The sequence below is a fragment of the Mus caroli genome, unplaced genomic scaffold (assembly GCF_978045245.1).
Source record: "Mus caroli unplaced genomic scaffold, Mus_caroli_1 scaffold_13, whole genome shotgun sequence".
Classification (NCBI taxonomy): Eukaryota; Metazoa; Chordata; class Mammalia; order Rodentia; family Muridae; genus Mus; species Mus caroli.
In genome coordinates this window covers 56,903,220-56,922,009 of record NW_028227268.1, presented here as the reverse complement: position 1 = coordinate 56,922,009, position 18,790 = coordinate 56,903,220, and the positions used below count along the sequence as shown (strand labels likewise).

The following is an 18,790-nucleotide window of genomic DNA, read 5'->3' as shown; positions in this document are numbered from 1 at the left end:
AAAATGAGGTCAAGGTTTATACCAAATTCACCAATATTTTCATCAAATCCTCCTTTCAAGTTGTTATTTGCAATATTCCTCAGAAGAGAGAATAAATGGATAAACCCCTGTTTTAGAAACAATTCATTGCCAAACTACTCTCCCCACTCTCCCAAAGACATTTGGCATGAGGGTACCAGCATCATCTAAACCCAAAGACATTTGACATGAGGGTACCAGCATCATCTAAACCCAAAGACATTTGACATGAGGGTACCAGCATCATCTAAACCCAAAGACATTTGGCATGAGGGTACTAGCATCATCTAAACCCAAAGTACTAATTATCTCTTCAGCTTTCAGGCAAGTGCCAAGAGCCATGGATATAGGAGTCTCATACTTCCTATGACTCGAAATGATGTGTCTGATGGGTCAGCAGAAAGGAAGGAAAGTATAACTCTGAATGCTATGGAAAAGCAGCATCCATACCCCAGACCTCGGAACCTATTTCCCTGCATGCGTTCGGGGAGTCCTTCCTGAGTGCCTGCTATGGCTAAGCACAGTGTTAAGTTCTGAGAGCAGAGCAGGGCAAACCAAAGTCAAGGCTATCACAGGACATGCCATCTAGAGTAGGAGACAGACATTAATCAAACTGCTCAAACATGTAATGGCTTCATTATACTGTTTCAAGTGATATAATTTCCCTAACTATTAGCTCATATTCCATGGCAAGCCAGAAAACTCACAGTAAAAAGAAATGTGCTGCCAGATTTCTTCCTAATGATGGATGTCTTACTGAGAGTCACAATTGTAAAAGAGGTTTGGGAGAATTTAGTCTTAATGTACCTTGAATCGGGAAAACTTCCTTCATCTCACAGTGGAGGAGCCCCAGAGGTAACCCAGTCCAAGTAAAACCCCAAGTCAACTTCTTCTTGATGCTGCCTGTTCTTATGATTGTCAACTTCCACTTTTAGCCATCATTCACTCATTCATTCATTCATTCAGTAAATGCTGCTAGGTGCTGGTGATTTTACACCCAAGGCAGATGCAAGTCCTTGATCTCACAGAGAAAGCAAGCAGACAAATGGATCATTTCAGAAGGCAGGGGAAGTTAGGAGAAAGACTGCAAGAGGTTTGATTAGGACTGCCTGGTATATGTGCACATCAGATGGAAGAGACTGCTTCTTAGAAATGGTGGTCAGGGAAGGATTAGGGACCATGGTGGAACAGACAGACTGGAGGAAGGAACTCCAGGCATGAAATTCCAAGTTAGAATGAATCTCTGGTGATGAGTAGAAAGGAGGTTTTGAAGACAGTACAGGGATAGAGGAGTAGGGGAATTGGCAGGGATGACCATGTTCTGCAAAAACTTTAGGCTTTAGTGGACGTGCAGCGGGGAGCTACTGAAATCATAGATGCAGCCTCATGATGATCACACAGAAAAGGAGTCAGGAGAATAAAAAGGGAATGACTTGAATGGGAGTCTGGGTGTAAGAGACTTTTCAAACTGGGCTTGAAAATGAATGAAGGATGTGAAAACCTGGAGGCAAACAAGGCAAGAGGGTTTCATTTATAGAGGATGCTGGGTATCTATACTTTCCCAGCTCTATAAATAGTGGTTAGGTTAAGTCACTTGAAAATGTTCCTCAGATATCTGGAAACATATGTGAGGATTTGACTGTAAGACAGATGATACTACTTAAAATGGTAGCTAGGGAGCTGGTGGGATGGCTCAGTTGGTAAAATACTGTGGTGGTTTGAATATCCTTGGCCCAATGGGAAGTGGCACTATTAGGAGGTGTGGCCTTATTAGAGGAGGTGTGGCTTTGTTAGAGGAAGCATGTTACTGCAGAAGTAGGGCTTTGAGGTAATATATAGACTCAAGCTTGCTCAGTGTAAAATACAATAGTCTCCTTCTGGATGCATTTGGAGCAAGATGTAAAACTCTCAGCTCATCCAGCATGATTCATGCCTGCAGGCTGCCATGCTTCCTGGCATGAAGATAACGGACTGAATTTCTAAAACTGTAAGCCAGCTCCAAGTAAATGTTTTCCTTTATAAGAGTTGCCTTAGTCATTGTGTCTCTTCACAACAATAAAACCCTAAGACAACTACTTATCTTGCATGCATGAGGACTTGAGTTCAATCCTCAGAATACACATGAAAAAACCCAAGTATAGTAGTATGCACGTGTAACTCTAGCTCTGGGGAGGAAGGAGAAGGTGGATTTCTGGAGTTGCTCAGCCAGATTAGCTGACTGGCAAGTTTCCAGACCAGTGAGAGACCCTGTCCAAAACCAAACCAAACCAAACCAAACCAAACCAAACCAAACCAAACCAAACCAAACCAAACCAAAAATCCTCAAATCCAAGACAACAGAAAAAAGGTAGAAAATGGCAGAAGAATAATATTTAAGGATGTCTTCTATGTGAGCCTACACACACACACACACACACACACACACACACATACATGAAGAAGAGAAAATTAAGGAAAATAAAACCATGGCACACTTCTTTTTAGCTCACAGTCTATGACAATCTCTTGTTACCTTTGCTACTCGGGTGAGCTACTTTTTCTGAGAAAATTTCATTACATCTCCCCATGCCCTCTTCTCTTCATCCCCGCTTCACTGCCGGATAAAATTTTGCCAGGTATAATTTTCATCATTACGTATTGGATAAAGAACACATCTTTTACATTCCTAGTCTGACTGTGGTGACTGGCTTCCTTTCCCAAACTCAGGAGTCTGTATTTTCCCAAGTTCTCTCATTTCCATGACTTTGCTTTGCAAGATTCCAGTAATGATTACATATAGTTCTTTCACTTGGTGTGTGTGGGGTGGGGGAGGAGGTCTACTTTGACAACCAACAAATGTGCTGTGTGTGGTGGTGCAGGCCTGAGGAAAGATTAGCACACATTTACAGCCAACCTGAACTATATAGTACATTTCAGGGAGACAGTGTCTTAAAAAATCCAGACAAACAAAACAGATGCTAGAGTCCCTTTTACCAGAAAGAGTGGTACAGACAGAGATTTTGCATGATGGCCACCCTGACAGTTTCCCCTGGGTCCAGCATGCCTTGAAGGTCCAGACCAGGCACTTGGTTTTTATTGTTGCTCAACCCCTTCTAGGCATTGCTTTCTTCCTGCTTTGACGGATCCTCTGTGCTCAGAGGGTACACTCTGTGTCCCATCCCTGGAAACTCACAGAAAATGGCATTGAGTCTTAGTTGAGTCTGAGGTCTAGTACTTTTTCCCTCCTTGCACAATTTAAATTTTTATCTGCATGTGTTTAACTTCTCCTGCTAGGATTGGTATTTAAGGATAGGGAGTATTTTAGGCATCTGGAAATACCAGTGACCAGCTCAGTGTGTGGCCTGAGTTCATTCATGGATGGATCAGGGTAAAGGGTAGAGAATATGTCCTCTTGAAACACTGAAAACACCTTAATGGCTGCACATCTGTTCCTTATAGTATTTTGTAAGGTGATGAATAATGTGTCAGTTGGGAATGCATACGTATGTATTTTCAAACATAAGAACTGGAGTCTAACTCAGGGTCTCCTGTCTGCAGGGCGAGCACTTTACCACCTCAGATATTTCCCAGCCTCCTCTCGTTAGAATTACTGTCTTATCCTCAGGAGTTGGGTGGCTCATGTTAGGTATGCTTGACATTTGGGAAGACCAAATTCAAGGTTGCTTTTGGCATGGGTAAGCAGCTGAGATGTATTGGATGGGGTGTTTTGACGTGCTTCACAGCCTCAGTGATTCTTCAAGAAAGTCACGGCTCAAAGATCTGCTTTGAAGCTTGTTCTAAGAAGACTACTTTGCATTCTTTTTAGTTTTGTTTTACTACTGCTATGTGGAGGCAAGATTCCTCCACTCCCACCCCCGAAGCTATGTGAACAGACAGAAAATTATGGTGACCTTGATTCTGGATGACTGCTGGTTAGCCTGACCAGAAATAGAGAGACCAATGAGTAGCTGGCACCAGCACAAACCTATCAGTCAAAGGCGTGATCACTAGGCGAGGTGTATTTCCCAGGTACTCATAGGAATATAGAAACTGGGCGTCACAGATGTTAGCAAAGCAGTGCTTGGCCTCATCATCCCAACGATGTCGTAGCTGTGACAGCCAGAGGAAAGCCTGGGCATTGTCAACCTAAGAGAGGAATGACAGATCAGGTGGGTGAATTATAGCGCTTTATGGACAGGTAGCCCTGTGTTCACAGGAATGGAGGCCTCTGGGCAGCTTGGATGTTGTCTGATACTTGAGAGTGCAGGGTACTCTGACCCATAGCCTAGAAAAGCATAGGCAGTTCTGATTACTGATGCTTCTCTGCTTATATGGGGGTTGCATCCTGATAATAAACTCATGACAGATTGAAATGTTTTAAGTGGAAAATGAATTTGATCTATTTTTCCTATTAAACATCATAACTACCTTACACAGTGAAAGTATTTTCATTACTCTTTAGTTGGATAAAACCACTTTACATAATGTCCATTACATGATTGTTTTGAATAGCTTGTGTTATTAATTATACCCTGCAATAAAAGTATAGTTTCTAATAAGTGCATATTGCTTTTCTACCTCCATAAAGTCAAAACACCATAAGCTAAGCCACGATAAATCAAGTACCACCCCTATACTGTTGTGCTGGGAGGTTTGAAAGGTAGCAGGAATTACCATGCTCCTCACCCAGCTGATTTGCACACCCTGGGGTTATCTACATTGGAGCTGTCCAGGTGGAGCTTCTACTTACAAGAGAAACATACCTTGTGATACAATGCCTACCTTTTGAGCAATCATCTTGGCTACCACATCCCGGGCATGTACATCGATGGTGCATATGGTCATGATCTTCTGCCTGTCCCCCTTGGAGAGCGACCCAATTAGCATGGTGATAAGGGTTTTGAGTTGGGCCACTTGCTTCTTATAGTAGTCCTTCATGGCACTCTCATAGCCTTCTTCCAGCCTGGCAAATGCAATGCCCACCTCTGTCGTCCACCAGATCTGAGTGCAGGTCAGAGCCACCTGTGGTACCAAGAGCTGCTTAGTAAAGCCGTTACCAGGGCTGTTTCCAAGCAACCCACTCACAACGCAGCAAGAGTTCAGGATGTGACTGTGTGGGTGACAGGCCCCTTCCCTCCCTCTTTCCTGATCATTGACTAAGGCAACCATATGCTCCAAGTCCTCAGAGATGTGAACTAATTACAACGCAAATGGGAAGAGCACAGTCTGCTCTTGAAAGCTGGATCACAGTTGAGAACAGCCAAAGGCTTGCTCTGGCTGATGGCTCGGTTTCTAGGAATAGCTACAGGCATAACCTCTCATTTCCCAAAGATGGTACCTCTGCCACATGTGGGAGTATAGCCCACTGACTGAGCATCTCAGTGACGCTCAGCCTTTGATCTTTTCATGACCCAAGTACTCTAACTCAGGCGTATATATTTGCTGGTGCTTAATATTCTCACCATATCTTTAATTTTTCAAAAATATGCAACCTGAAAATGAGTACTTTTGAAGGTCAGGTGAGTACAAGATACAATGTGGTCACTATACTTGTATTTGTCAGAGATTAAAAAATAAACATAGAAAGTGGGCTTTGAATCAACATTTCTGCTGTTGACTATGAACTTGTACATGGAAAAATACATCCTTTGGAGTATTTATAGTGGAGGATTTAGATGCATTCATTGCTCATCAGTAGTTCCATAGGACTTTGGAGACATCATTCTAGATAATCTACATTTACTAGCAGGAGGTTTTTTTTTTTTTTTTCTCAAAGTCCTAATACAGGACTTCTGCTATTAGGAACCCTCATGGGAATTATTCCCTTCATGAAACAGGAATAGTTGTTGTAAGCTGTCCCATCCATTAGGTGACTTGTGTTTTTTTATGAGATGGCATCATCTGCAATGGTGCTTTATCAAAAGATGGGACACATTTCTCTGTACAGCCCTATTTCTCCATGCTCTTTGTACACACTCCACTTCCATGTGGCCTGATCCATTGCTCTCTGCTGAAACGGCCTCATTAATTCATCCAGGGATAGACAGATTTCATCCTTTCTTTGTTTGATCTTATAACTGGTAATTTGTTCCTCTGCTACCAACATCTCACTTTTAATTCCATGATGACTGTGACCTGGACTTGTCTTTTAAAAAGATTCTTTGCTCCTTTTCTGTATTGGCCCCTCCTGGCTTCTTAGGCACTTGGTGATGTTCAGAGATTGATGCTATACCCTCTCCTCCTTCCACCAAATACCCACCACCACTTTAATCTAATTCTATGGTTTCAATTATTTCTACTAGTCCATAACACCCAGCTAAATCAATACCAGTACTAGTACTACCCTAATACTATGATGCAAGAAGAGATGAATACTGAAGCCAGAGTCATTTAAAACCTTCATTTGTGTTTTAATTGAGACTTTCTGGAGAAACATGGGCAGAATTTAGTAAAAATTTGGGATCAAGACAGCCTCTGTAATGTGGTTCATAAGAACTGGCTTCCAGTTTCCCAGGTGCACTCCATCAGTTGCCTTTTGCTCTCTCCCCTCCAGCTTCAGTCATACCCAGCTCTTCTCTATTCCTCTCTGCTTTTTTGCTTGTCTTAAATATATCCTCAGGAAGATAGTCTCAGACCTCACTAGCCAGTTGTAGATGCCCAGAGAGTCCTGAGCCTACCCTGTGATCGCACTAGCCATATTTACAAGTGCCTAGGATCTGCAGAAGCTTGTGAGCACCAGCAGGGCAAGTTGCCTTATCTTGTCTCCTGTTGGGCCTCCCCTCATAGTCAGCAAAATCTGGCATATACAGACAGCATAAGGGTATTCAGACTTTAATTGCTCATACCTTCTTCTTATAAGCAATTATACAGATACGTAACCCAAATTTTCCAAAGCAATGATTCAATTCAATCATGGCTGTCAATGTCTCTGCTCAGTCTTCTGTTCCTCACAATAGTCTAGGATTCAAGTCTTTCCAATTGTGAAGCACAGGGTGGATAGTTTGAGGTCCTTCACACTCAGAAGGCTCTCAGAGGTTGTTGGAAGAGAAAGACAGGTGAGTACAGAAGCCCAAGAAGGTCCACTTGGGAAAATACCTGAGCCGGGTAATCAAACAGCCACTGATCCCTGGGCTTTTCCTCATAGGCAGTGACCCCCTCTGTCATCTCATGCCTCACAGTGGCTTTCATGTGACGAAGCACACGATTCAGCCATATTTCAACCTGGAAGAAGAGCTCTGGGTTAGATTACACAAGCCTGAGAAGGGTTGCTTGATACTCTCTGTTTTCTTTCAGCCAACCTGAAAGAGTGAAGACAACGGAGCTCCAGCATTGTATACAAATCAGATGCCAGAAGGCAAGGGCAGACATTTTTCTATTATAATCATGGATGTAATAGCTGGGAGCTAGGCTAATGTGCTAATGTGGAACACAGAAGAAAATGGCAATAGGTGAAGGGGTGGTGGAATGCTAATTAGAGCTATACACTGAACCCCAACTAAACCTGGATTGAAGCAGGTTTAGTTGATTCTCATGAATTTGTCTATACAGCATAAAGGGGTTAGCTGGGTTTGCATTTCTCAGTTCTTAGTCTATCAAACGTGCCTATTCTGAATTAGAACTCAAGGTAGCCAGCCACTTCCATCTAGCTGAGAACATTGGATTATTTTCTGATGGGAGAATTTCTCTCTGTAGAAACTTCAGAAAGACCTTCTTGTTCAGGCCTTACTCTTCATGGGAAGTGAGCCCCATTCCCTCAGGGACAATGCTTGGTGGTATCACTATAAATAATGAGCAGGGGAAGGATTTTACTTCAGTGCTGCTGAGGGACAGGATGGGGTATAAGGAAGAAATTGTCCCATGATTCATGTGCCTGCAGTTAGATGTGAGAGGCCTTGAGGTGAATTGGGACTTTCTTAGAGAAAGGGTGTATAGTGGGCTCTCCGAGGAAAAGAACTATGGGAGGAAGTAATTCTGGGTTCTATTTGCATGGAAGACACATATCAGAGAAGGACATTTCTTCTTGAAGAAGGCATCTGAGTTCCAGATTCCCCCATGGGGTTCTTCAGTGTTGCCATATTAACATGCTCATGTCAATTATCAGAAAATACCCTCATAGCTGACTGCAGTGACTGTATGCATTTTATTTCACTGAGCACTGGTCTCTCCTGAGTGAAGGAACAGAAATGTTGACATATGTTTTTCTCAGAGAGAGGAAGGCATCAGAGGTAGCTCCAGTGTGAACCCCAGTCAAGGAAAGCTGCTCTTCCAGGTCACAAGCTCTGGCTTGATGGAAACTGATGTTCACTGAACTTGGTCTGAATAGGAAGGGGTGGGCAAGGTATGAGGAGGGGAAAGGGCTGTCACTCACTTGCCCACTGCAGTCACAGGGCTCACTGAAGGCCACATATTCCTCCTCTTTGCTGTACATGCCAAGGCTCGTCTTGGTTGGGTTCTGACTGGCATCTAACTGGAACTGCATCTTAGCCATGTTGTCAAAGAGCTTGGAAAGGTGCCGTTGAACCTGAGAAAGGAAGGTATGGCAAAGAGTTTGAGGATGCACAGGAAGCTGATTGTGGTTGTCTGGGTCCTGCCATGGGACAACTCTAACATAACATAGAAGAGTGAATGGCAAGAGTATGGAAGGAAGGTTACAGCAATTATGCAGGTATGAAGATAGGGACCAAGTGAGCTAGACAGCCGTGACCAAAAGAATATAAACCTGTTGGGAACCTTGCTACCATTGTGACTCCATCATGGGAGCCAGCGCCCTCTCCTGAGACCAGAGAAGAGCAAACAGGAGTGAAAGTGAGTGAAAACACAGACCTGTTTTAGGTTTTTAACCTAAAGAGAAATAACTATTATTTGGTTTTGCTCTCATTTAAATGAAAGAAACGCAGGCACTGTAAAGCACATGATAAAAGATGGGCTGGTAAGAAACAAAGGGAACAAGTTCAAAATGAGTTCACAGCAGTCTTAACAGCACTCAAGGTTCAACTGACACAAACATTAAATAAAGAAGTTCTGAAGCATGCCAAGGAAGTGGACCAAGAGACAAGTCTACACTCAAAAAGAAGAGGGTTTTTGTAGGGAAAGCAGCAGACCTCAGTTTACAGATGTATGGCGAACCCAAAGGGATGGGAGCAGATCAGTATAATAGAAATGCTTTAAAACTTAGTGGAAGAAAACTGCCAAGACAACAGAAGCCATGGTTTCCAGGCAGGGTTAAATCTCATCAAGTGTCACAGTAAAATAACAAAATAAAGCAAACACATAAACAAAACCATATTTTATATATTAACATAAATTTTGATTTCTATAGACATCTAGATTATAAAGAAATTACTGTCATTATGACTTCTAAGTCAATTCATTAAGTTGCTCACCCAGAAGAGGGACCAGGAAATATCTTTATTGTGCTTCTTTTACTAGGGTATGGGAGGAGTGGATTATTTACTAGAACTAAATGAGAAGTGAATACTTAAGAATGAGTACCTTGGGTGCTAAAGCTATAGAAAAGATGAGGATGGTCTGACCCTTTCTACTCATGGATTTAGTATAACTGCAATCAGAATGCTGATATGACATATAGTTCAACTCCCCTGTGCCTGGGCCACTGGGGAAAATCAATCTACAGGCTTAAAACAGAAGGATCATGGATGCAAAGATGTGGCCCTTTGGGACAAACTTCTTACTAACAAGTAGACTGAAGACAGGTTGGATCTGCTTTTGGCTCTGTTGGAGAAGCTCTCATGTGTGGTTGGTAGCAATGCCAAGGGGACAGTTCCTGTGCAGTGAAGCATTATGGTGCTAACAAGGCTGCTATGTATTTTCTTTCAGCCATCGCTTTCTAGGAATAACCCTAGGTCTAGCAGATGGGTCTTGAAAGCACAAGATTACCAATGCCACTTCATTTGAGATAGGAAAGTAATAGTTCTGTAATGGTATGACTATGATATACCAGCATAGAGTACCATTTGAATGGTGAAATAGGGAGAGAGACAGAGAGAAATGGACAGAGAGAGAGAGAGAGAGAGAGAGAGAGAGAGAGAGAGAGAGAGAGAACACTCATAATACTTCCTAAAACCTGCAACTAAGTTTTTAAGAAAGGAACAAAATATAAAACTAATACCACATGCAGTGATTCTCCGTAGGCAGGGGCAGAAGCATCACAAGTTGAAGGTTGGCTTGGACCACAGAGTGACACTCTGCCCTTCCCTCATAAAGACAAAGTGAAAACAGGATTATGCAGCATGCTACCTTTTGTGTGAGGAAGGAGGGGTGATGGGGACTTGTCTGAGTAAATCTGAGCATGACCCTTCCAGTTTTGCAAAGATGAACACAGGAAAGCTAAGTCAGGACCCAATGAAACCAGTGATGGGGAGAATGTAGGGGAGATAGGGATGGTGGGAGACAACAGAGAAGATGCTTCTCAGAAATACGTATCTTTTGAGATGGCTTGGCTCTTGGAATCAAATCAGTGTTCTGTATACTAAAAGCATAAAAATAGTGTAGATGATATTTAAAAACCCAAAATCAGAAAAAAAGGAGAAACAAATAGACCTCTTTGTTCTTCAAATGTATGACAATGTCACCCAGAAGGGAGGAAAGAAATTTAGCCAAGTAATTTCTCAATCAAGTGTTTTGGCTACACATCTTCAGTCTGAGGCAAAATTAAAGATCTATGAGCTCATCTGTGCATAGAGGGAGCACCCCATCATTTAGTAGGAGATGTAGACTGCATAGCCAATGGCATTACCTCTAAAAGTGTTGGTTCACTGGGGAAAACCTGCAAAAGACAAAGCCTACAGCCCCATATGGATCCAGGAAATCAGAAGTTCTGGGGAGAGGCTAAGAGGATGTGCTTGTAACAGACCTTCCACAGGGTTCTGCTACTTCCTCAAGTTGGAGGTCCACTGTCTATTGATGCAAACACCAAGAGAACTTCATCTAATTATTCAAACACCCTAAAACCATGTAATTCAGCAAACCTCACTTTTACAGGCAAAGCCTTGTAAAGCAATAACAGGCTATCTGGCCAACAAATGACTAGAATTAAAGGAGAGAGCCCCAAACCTGGGATTGCTCACAGGCTTTTTTGACTAAACCACCCTAAGGTTCAATCAATAAAATCGTTCAACTTATAAGCCTCTTGGAAGCTATAAGCATCATTTTTCTTATTTGTAACTGATACATATGCATATAATAATTGTACAGATTTATGGGGTCTGGTGTGACACTTCAACACATCTATATAACAAATATGATCAGGTCAGGGTGGTTGGTATGGCTGTCACTGGTTTGTTCTTATATTGGAATTACTGAACTTCTATTAGCTTTTTTGAAATATGTAAACTGTTGTATGCTATAGGTATCTTGCTATGCTATAAAATTCTGGAAGTTATCCAGTCACGATACACCCAGTGCCTATCACTTACTAGCCATCCCCCCATCCCTCTGGTGACCACTGCCATTGTTTCTGCTTCAGTGAGATCAACTTCAGCCTCCATGTGTGACATTCATTTGTCTTCCTGTGACTGACTTATCTCATTTCTCATCACCTCCTCCAGCTCCATGCATGCCATCCTGCTTGTGACAGAAGGTCATTCTTCATTATATAGCTGTCACCGTTGACCACAATTGACTAGATGTCTTTTCAGAGCCAGATCAAAGGCATTCCTGATGGAGGCTTAACTTCATGCTCCTTTGCAACTCAACTTCTGTTTCAGCTGCTGGGGAAAGGGGTGGACTGGTGTGTGTGTGTGTGTGTGTGTGTGTGTGTGTGTGTGTGTGTGTGCACCTGTGTTTATGGAAAGCTGAAGGGAGCAGAGATATCCAAGGTAACATGGAAGAGGATGCCCCTGTTGGGAGTATCCCAGCCTTTTGGATGATCTTGAAGCTGCTACCTAGATTACCTGTTGTGGGGCTGTGCCATTGGAAAGGATGTCCAGCAGGTCAGAGGAGGACAGGAAGTAAAAGCGAGGGAAGGTGAGCCTCTTGGTGTCTAGATACTCCGCTAGGGCTTTCTCACACAGGCATAATCTGAGGGCACAGAAGACAGGTTCTCACAGTTTAGTATGCTTGTCCTCAGGCTGCACATACATTACCTAAATACAAATAAGGTCAGCCACCAGTGTCTAGGATTCCTCATCTGAGAGTCCAACTACCTACAGGCTGAAAATACTTGGGAAATCTTCTCACATTGTTTTGAACACATTCAGTTTTGGTCATTAATCCCTACGCAATACAATATAACCATTACAAAGCATTTATATTGAGTTAGGTATTGTAAATAAGCCAGAGGGAGGCACAACCCATGGGAGGCTTACACAGCTTATATAAAATTATATTTTGCATAAGGAACTTGACCAGACTTTGAAATATCTTCAGGCTGTCTTGGGAGCATTTCTGAGTGGAAACTGAAGGACAACTATATTTGTAATATGTAAGATATATGCAAACATAAGAAATAAGAATATCTAGGGATATTTGCAAATGGACACATCTGTTAACACATATATCAACCCCTCTATCATATATCATATGATATATGATATCATACCCTATATTATCCAAAACTGTAGGGTAAGCAAGGGTCAAGCATGCTCTAATTAGCAGGCAGTTAATAAAGGTCAGAGACGGAAAAGGACAGTTTGCTTCTTCCCCACAGCAGGGGCCGTGAGCGAACCCACCTGCTCTGTATATCCTCCAGCTTTTCATAGAGACCTGACTTATTTGTGGCTTCCACCACATTTGGGGTTTTCTGAGCATCATACGCCAGCTCTCTGAAGTCAGAGTCAATGCCTTCAAATCTCTTAGAGTCCTAAGAATAAAACATACAGAAAATAGGTCTCCGTTTGGCCCTTATGGTCATCTGGAGGCAGAAATCAGTCCAATCCCACGAAGAGACTTGGGTGAGGAAGAGCGGCATTTGGACACGTTCATCTTGGAACCCTTTCTTTCATTTATTCAGGTGATCTGCCAACCTGTACTAGAAGTTGAAGTATTTTTTAAAGAAAGTTTTAAATGATTTAATTCATTTCAACAGTACAGGTGATGGTAAGAAGGAGGAAGAAAGGGATATACAATAGGAACAATATAAAATACCAATATTTAAGGGTGTCTTAAAGAGCCGTAGGAATCATAATTTAACTATCTATTCCTAAATACCTATAATACATATAAGTCTGTATATAATATACATATGAAGTTTAAATGAAATTTCCCCATATGGGCTGACAGTGCTCTATGCAGGAGTCATAGACTATCTGACATGTTCTCAATACCAGGCATGAGAAGCCCTCTTTTGCATTGGTCAGGATTATCTAAGAGACTCCCTAAATATTACAGCCATTGCTGATGCCCCAGATTTCCCCCTTACCCTGTCAGAGGTAGAAGGTAAGTCCCTATTGCTAGAGACACCATGGCACAGAGCACTTAAATAACCTGCAAAGCTGCTTCCTAAGGACTAGCCTTCATGATACCAGAAGGTGCCACTCAAGTTCCCAAAAAGAAACCAACATTCCTATCAAGCTATTACACCCATGAGCTACAACAGCAACCAGCAAGGCACCACAATCCTGGGGGTACAGAAGTGGCGCTTATACCTTGGCAGTAACCAACAGCTCCCTAATTGGACTTAAGACTCACTCAACAAGAAGGAAGTCATGCTTGGTACTAGGAGCCTAGCCAAACTACTCAGGGCTAGTACCGTCATGGATCACGGGGAAGAACCAATACAGAAGTGGATGCTCACCTTGCTACTAAAACAATACAATCCATCACTACATTCTAAATACTTATCCTTATACTGCTGATAAGTGTAGTTCTCACCCTTAATCAAGGAAACTTCTCTTTGCAACAAATGCAGACCATTATCAAAAACCACAACGGATCAAAGATAGTGTATGGAGCTCAGGCCCAACCAGATACATCTTCATCACAATGCCTGTGTCTGAAGTTCTGAGATTAGTGTGTCAGAGGAGGGTGAAAAAAGCCAGAGAACAGGGAGTTTGCTCTGAGCTTTCAAAATAAAAATTAGAATGGAACAATAATACATTGATCATGTTAGTATAATACTACATTTTAATATAAAATGTATATATAAAAAAGCTACCCAAACTGCTACAATGAAAACACAAATAGCATCCTTTTGCTTTCCTCTCAACCTCCAAATTGCTGTGCTGCCTGGCTGAACAGAACTTGTCAGTGTGCCCACATGGGCTTCTGCCTCTGATTGACTTTGCTCTGACAGGCCATGGAACATCACAGGAGCTCATGTGTGCTCATGGAAGAACAGAGATCAAAATGTCAAATAGCACGCAGGATCACTAAGGTAGTGTGGACCTTGTAGACTCCTAACAAAGTCTCAGGGACTCGCCACTCTTATTCTAACTGTCCAGTAAATTATTCCTAAGTCAGATGGGCAGCAGATTAAATATATATGTTTATATGTGATACATATGTATATAAAGCCATATATATGTATATGTCATATGTCATTTTGGCCTAAATGTGGCACCTGGTAAAAACATATGGCATTATTGCAAACAGCAATCAATCATAATTGGATATGTCATGTGTATTGTTTTAATAGAATTTCTCAAAATAGGTACTAGTGCTTGTCCCAACTTACATATGAGAAATCAAGGCATAAAGACATTCAGTAACTTGCACAATGTGGGAGAATTAGGGCTGAAGCCTAGACCTGTAAGCCACAGCCATTGCCCAAGAAGATAAAACGACAAGGGACATGGGTAAAGCACATTATATGCCCCTGTCGATGAAGTGCTTTGCTTTGACTGAGAATGAAATGGTTTCAAGGTGACAGAAGTGTATGCAAAAATACCTGGCATAAATGTTCCAATGAAAAGAGCCAATCTGAACACTGTAATTACTCCTGAAGCAATTATGTAAAAACTGTGTGTATACATGCAGAAAAGTTGGGAAATAGACATAATGGATGAAAATAGTTTCTAGTTAGGGAGTAATGCAACTGAATTCATTTCTGTTATGTTTTTAATAGGAGGGAAATGCAGGCGTTTACATGCTGTATGCACAAACAGGTGGCACTATCCAGGGACCTAGTTCTTTAATGTTTTTCATAAGGGATTCTCAAAAACCCCCTTAAAATCTCTCACAGAGTCTGTGCCCGTGTCCTTGCCCTTTCTAATTAAGCCTATTCTTCTTCAGTTGCTGGTGTTTAGGATAAATAAAGTCTGGGATTGGCTTCATCACAGGCACCCCACAGAACTGTTCCCTGTTAGTTTCCATTGTGAATGTCAACCTTTAAGCCACCTTATTGCACTAGCATGTGTCACTAGATGTGATGGAGAACTGCAGTGTTGGGTGGCATGTGCTTTAACTTCTTAATAAGGCCTGGACAACTGGTGACATTTTAGAATCAAACTAATTTGTCAGCCAAGAACTGGCTGTGCTGAATGGGTACAGAAGTTTAGGGCCAAAAAGAAGGAATTAGAATCCTCTGAGATAGAGGTGGTTAATGACACATTCATTAGGGCTAATGAGAAGGGGGCAGACACGGGGAAGGTAATGATGACCACATCAACTTTAGGGAAATCTGGTGTTAGTCTTTAGCAGAGACCTGATATCTGGCATGGTAGTGCCAACTAAAGGTTTGCGGCATGGTTCATTGCCTGGGGAGGATTAGCTTGAACTTGCTTGGCAACAAGACTCAGTTTCTTTGAGTGTTTGTCCTATGAGACCTATACATTGGCCCATAAAGAGCAATTCCCAAGCCACAGCAGTCGATATCTTCTACCTTTTTTGGAAGAGTCGAGAGAGAGAGAGAGAGAGAGAGAGAGAGAGAGAGAGAGAGAGAGAGAGAGAGAGAGAGAGAGAAGATTTAATCATTCCTTTCTTTCTTCTCAAAGGCAACTTGTTGCAAACATATTACCTTTTTGTTTTGTTTTTTGTTCCTGGGCCAGGAGTTACCATGAGGTACAGAGAAAGGAAACCCAACACTTATGGGGAAGTGATGGTCTTCCCTTGACCTGGACCAGAGACTAGGTAGGATAGGATTCCCTGAGTATTACCTGGGGTAGCTGAGCCCGGATATCTTCTGAGCCAATGAATATGCTCTCTAGGTGAGACCAGGTGCGCTGCACCTCAAACCAGATAGAGATGACCGAGTCAGCCGTGGACAGCTTCTTCTGCCAGCTCGACACTTCTTCCAGGAAGAAAGCAATATATTTGGACATCATCAGGTTCTGAAGTTGCACTTGATTGTCCTCCAGGACCTCAATGAGATCCTCGTCTGACTGCAGCAAGGGTACTCGGGTTCTTGCGTGGGACTCGTACTGGAATTCCATGCTGGCCCAGGTAGTCTGCAATTCCTTTAAGGTCCTCTCCATACTCATCTCTTTGACAGCTCTGTCCACAATGCCCCGGACCTCATCCTCGTAGTGGTGGAGCTGAAGCTGCAGGAGGTGAGCTAGGGTGGTATCCTGATTCATGGTGAAATTCACCCCGGTGGCCTGCATCAGCTGCCTCCAGTGCCGATCCCGGATGGCAGGATTCTGCAGCTCAGCCACAGCCCTCAGGGATGTCAAGGTATTCAACACTGTGCTTTCTAGGCCTGTGAATGCATCCCAGGCCCTGAACTCCTTATCTAGGTTGCGGATGTGCCGGGCGAACTGCTTGCACTCTGAGTCCATGGCTTCCACACTGATATTCCTCCAGCTGGTGGCCTCCCAGGCACGGATGCTGGAGGTCACCATTCCAATGGTGTCCCAGAGCTCCTTTAACTGGCAGGCCTCCTTCCTGCACTGCCTCAGCTGCTTGTAGTCAGGAACATTGACTTCAAACAAATCAGCCGACTTAGAGATGGTTGCCATGGTGGATTCCATGTGCTGGATCTCCACGTGCCAGGCATCCAGCATTTGGTGTGGATTGATACTATCAAACCTAGAAAACACAACACATTCTCTTGGTAAACACAGCACACAGGGCTAAACTTCTAGAATCACTAAGCTGGCATCAGCTGAAATGTTTAGTATCCATGGCAGAGGAAACACTCCTAATGTGGATTCTCATCCTGAGCTGAATCGAGTGAGGTGACCACTAGAGGAAGAGCTTTTCAAGAACATCAGAGAAGATGCAGGGAGGAGTGGCACATGTTTCTCATCCTTGCATTTCGAAGACTGAGCCAGGAAGATCTTGAGCTTGGGGTTCATGTGGGCTTTACAGTGAAAACCCATCTTAAAAGCCAAACAAAATAATCATAAAAGAATAATGCCCTGCTTAGACCTTTTACCAAATCCAAGAAGATAAAAATAGACCTGTCAATGTATACTTCTCAAATGTAACCTCAGGACTCTTATCCAGGCCCACATCAGACTATTCTGCCTTTGTATCCTACTGGGTCAGTACTCTCAGCCTTGCCTGAGTGTTAGGACTTTCTGGAAGCTGCAAGCTTCCCCAACACAAACATCTCCCCAGATCTCTTATATCAGTGTCCTAGCTAGGGTTACTATTGTTCTAATGAAACACCATGACCAAAAGCAAGTTGAGGAGGAATGAGTTTCTTTAGATTATACTTCCAGATCCCAGTCCATCACTGAAGGAAGCCAGGGCAAGAAACGAAGTAGGACTGGAACCTGGAGGCAGGAGCTGATACAGAGGCCATGGAAAGGTGCTGCTTATTGGCTTAGTCCTCCTGGTTTACTCAGCCTGTTTTCTTATAGAACCCAGGAACAGCAACCTAGGGGTAAAATCACTCACAATGGGCTGGTCCCTCCCCCATCTAATTAATTAAATGCTCTACAGGCTTGCCTACAGCCCATCTTACAGGGATTTTTTTCTCTACTGAGATTCCCTCTTCTCTGATGATAATAACTTGTGTTAAATAGACATGAATCGCAGCACAACTGAACCGTTGTCAATTTGAAACCCAATTTGAAAGGGTTGTTAAGCCACACCCCTTCCTTTGCTTTTATCCCCAAGATCACACACACACACAAATCACAATATAAAACATTTTACAAAATTAAAAAGTCCCACATTGTTACAAATTCAAATTTTAAAAATTACCTCTTAGAGATTCCCCACCCCGCAACAGCTACAGATTTCCATTCATTCTCCTGGCCCTCTGGGCCTCTTTCCTCTCTCCCAACACCTGATCCTGACCTCTACCCATGCCCTCCCTTACCCTCCCTCTTCCAGTTCCCTCCCTCCCTCTGTCTCTTAGGACTATTTTGTTTCTTCTTCTAAGTCTGATTCAAGCATCTTCACTTGGGCTTTCCTTCTTGTTTAATTTCTTTGGGTCTGTGGGGTTTATCATAGGTATTCTGTACTTTGTGGCTAATATTCACTTATCAGTGGATACATACTATGCATGTCCTTTTGGGTCTGGGTTACCTCATTCAAGATGATATTTTCCAGTTTCATCCATTTGCCTGCAAATTTTTATGATGTTCTTGTTTTTAATAGCTGAACAGTATTCCACTGGACTTCTCAAGGAAGTCCCAGAGACCTGGGATTGGGGAGGCTACCAGAAGTTAATGCAGGTGACTTAAGCCAAGATGCCACAGTGAGGACATGGACCCTGAAGAGGCCATTTCTTATAGCCAAGCAGGGCCTCCAGTGGAGGGATAAGAACACCAACTCATCCACAAAACCTTTCATCCCAAATTTGTCTTGTCTAAAAGAAATGCAGGGATGGGAGATGGAGCAGTGACTGAAGGAATGGCCAAACAATAACTGGCCCAACTTGAGACCTATCCCATGGGTAAGCACTAATCCCTAACATTATTAATGATACAGACAGGAGCCGAGC

The 18,790-nt window shown here is 42.7% G+C and overlaps 1 protein-coding gene across 1 annotated transcript in view; it reads right to left on the bottom strand.

The window, feature by feature from the left end:
- The window catches only part of Dnah9 (dynein axonemal heavy chain 9), a 352,309-nt gene that overhangs the window by 244,267 nt on the left and 89,252 nt on the right, over positions 1-18,790 (bottom strand). The window contains exons 20-26 of the mRNA XM_021178488.2: positions 16,050-16,920; positions 12,687-12,817; positions 11,910-12,036; positions 8,366-8,518; positions 7,093-7,218; positions 4,780-5,019; positions 3,983-4,143 (exon numbers count right to left, since the gene is read on the bottom strand). Of these exons, the coding sequence (XP_021034147.1) occupies positions 3,983-4,143; positions 4,780-5,019; positions 7,093-7,218; positions 8,366-8,518; positions 11,910-12,036; positions 12,687-12,817; positions 16,050-16,920 (1,809 nt within the window). The remainder of the gene's footprint in view (positions 1-3,982; positions 4,144-4,779; positions 5,020-7,092; positions 7,219-8,365; positions 8,519-11,909; positions 12,037-12,686; positions 12,818-16,049; positions 16,921-18,790) is intronic.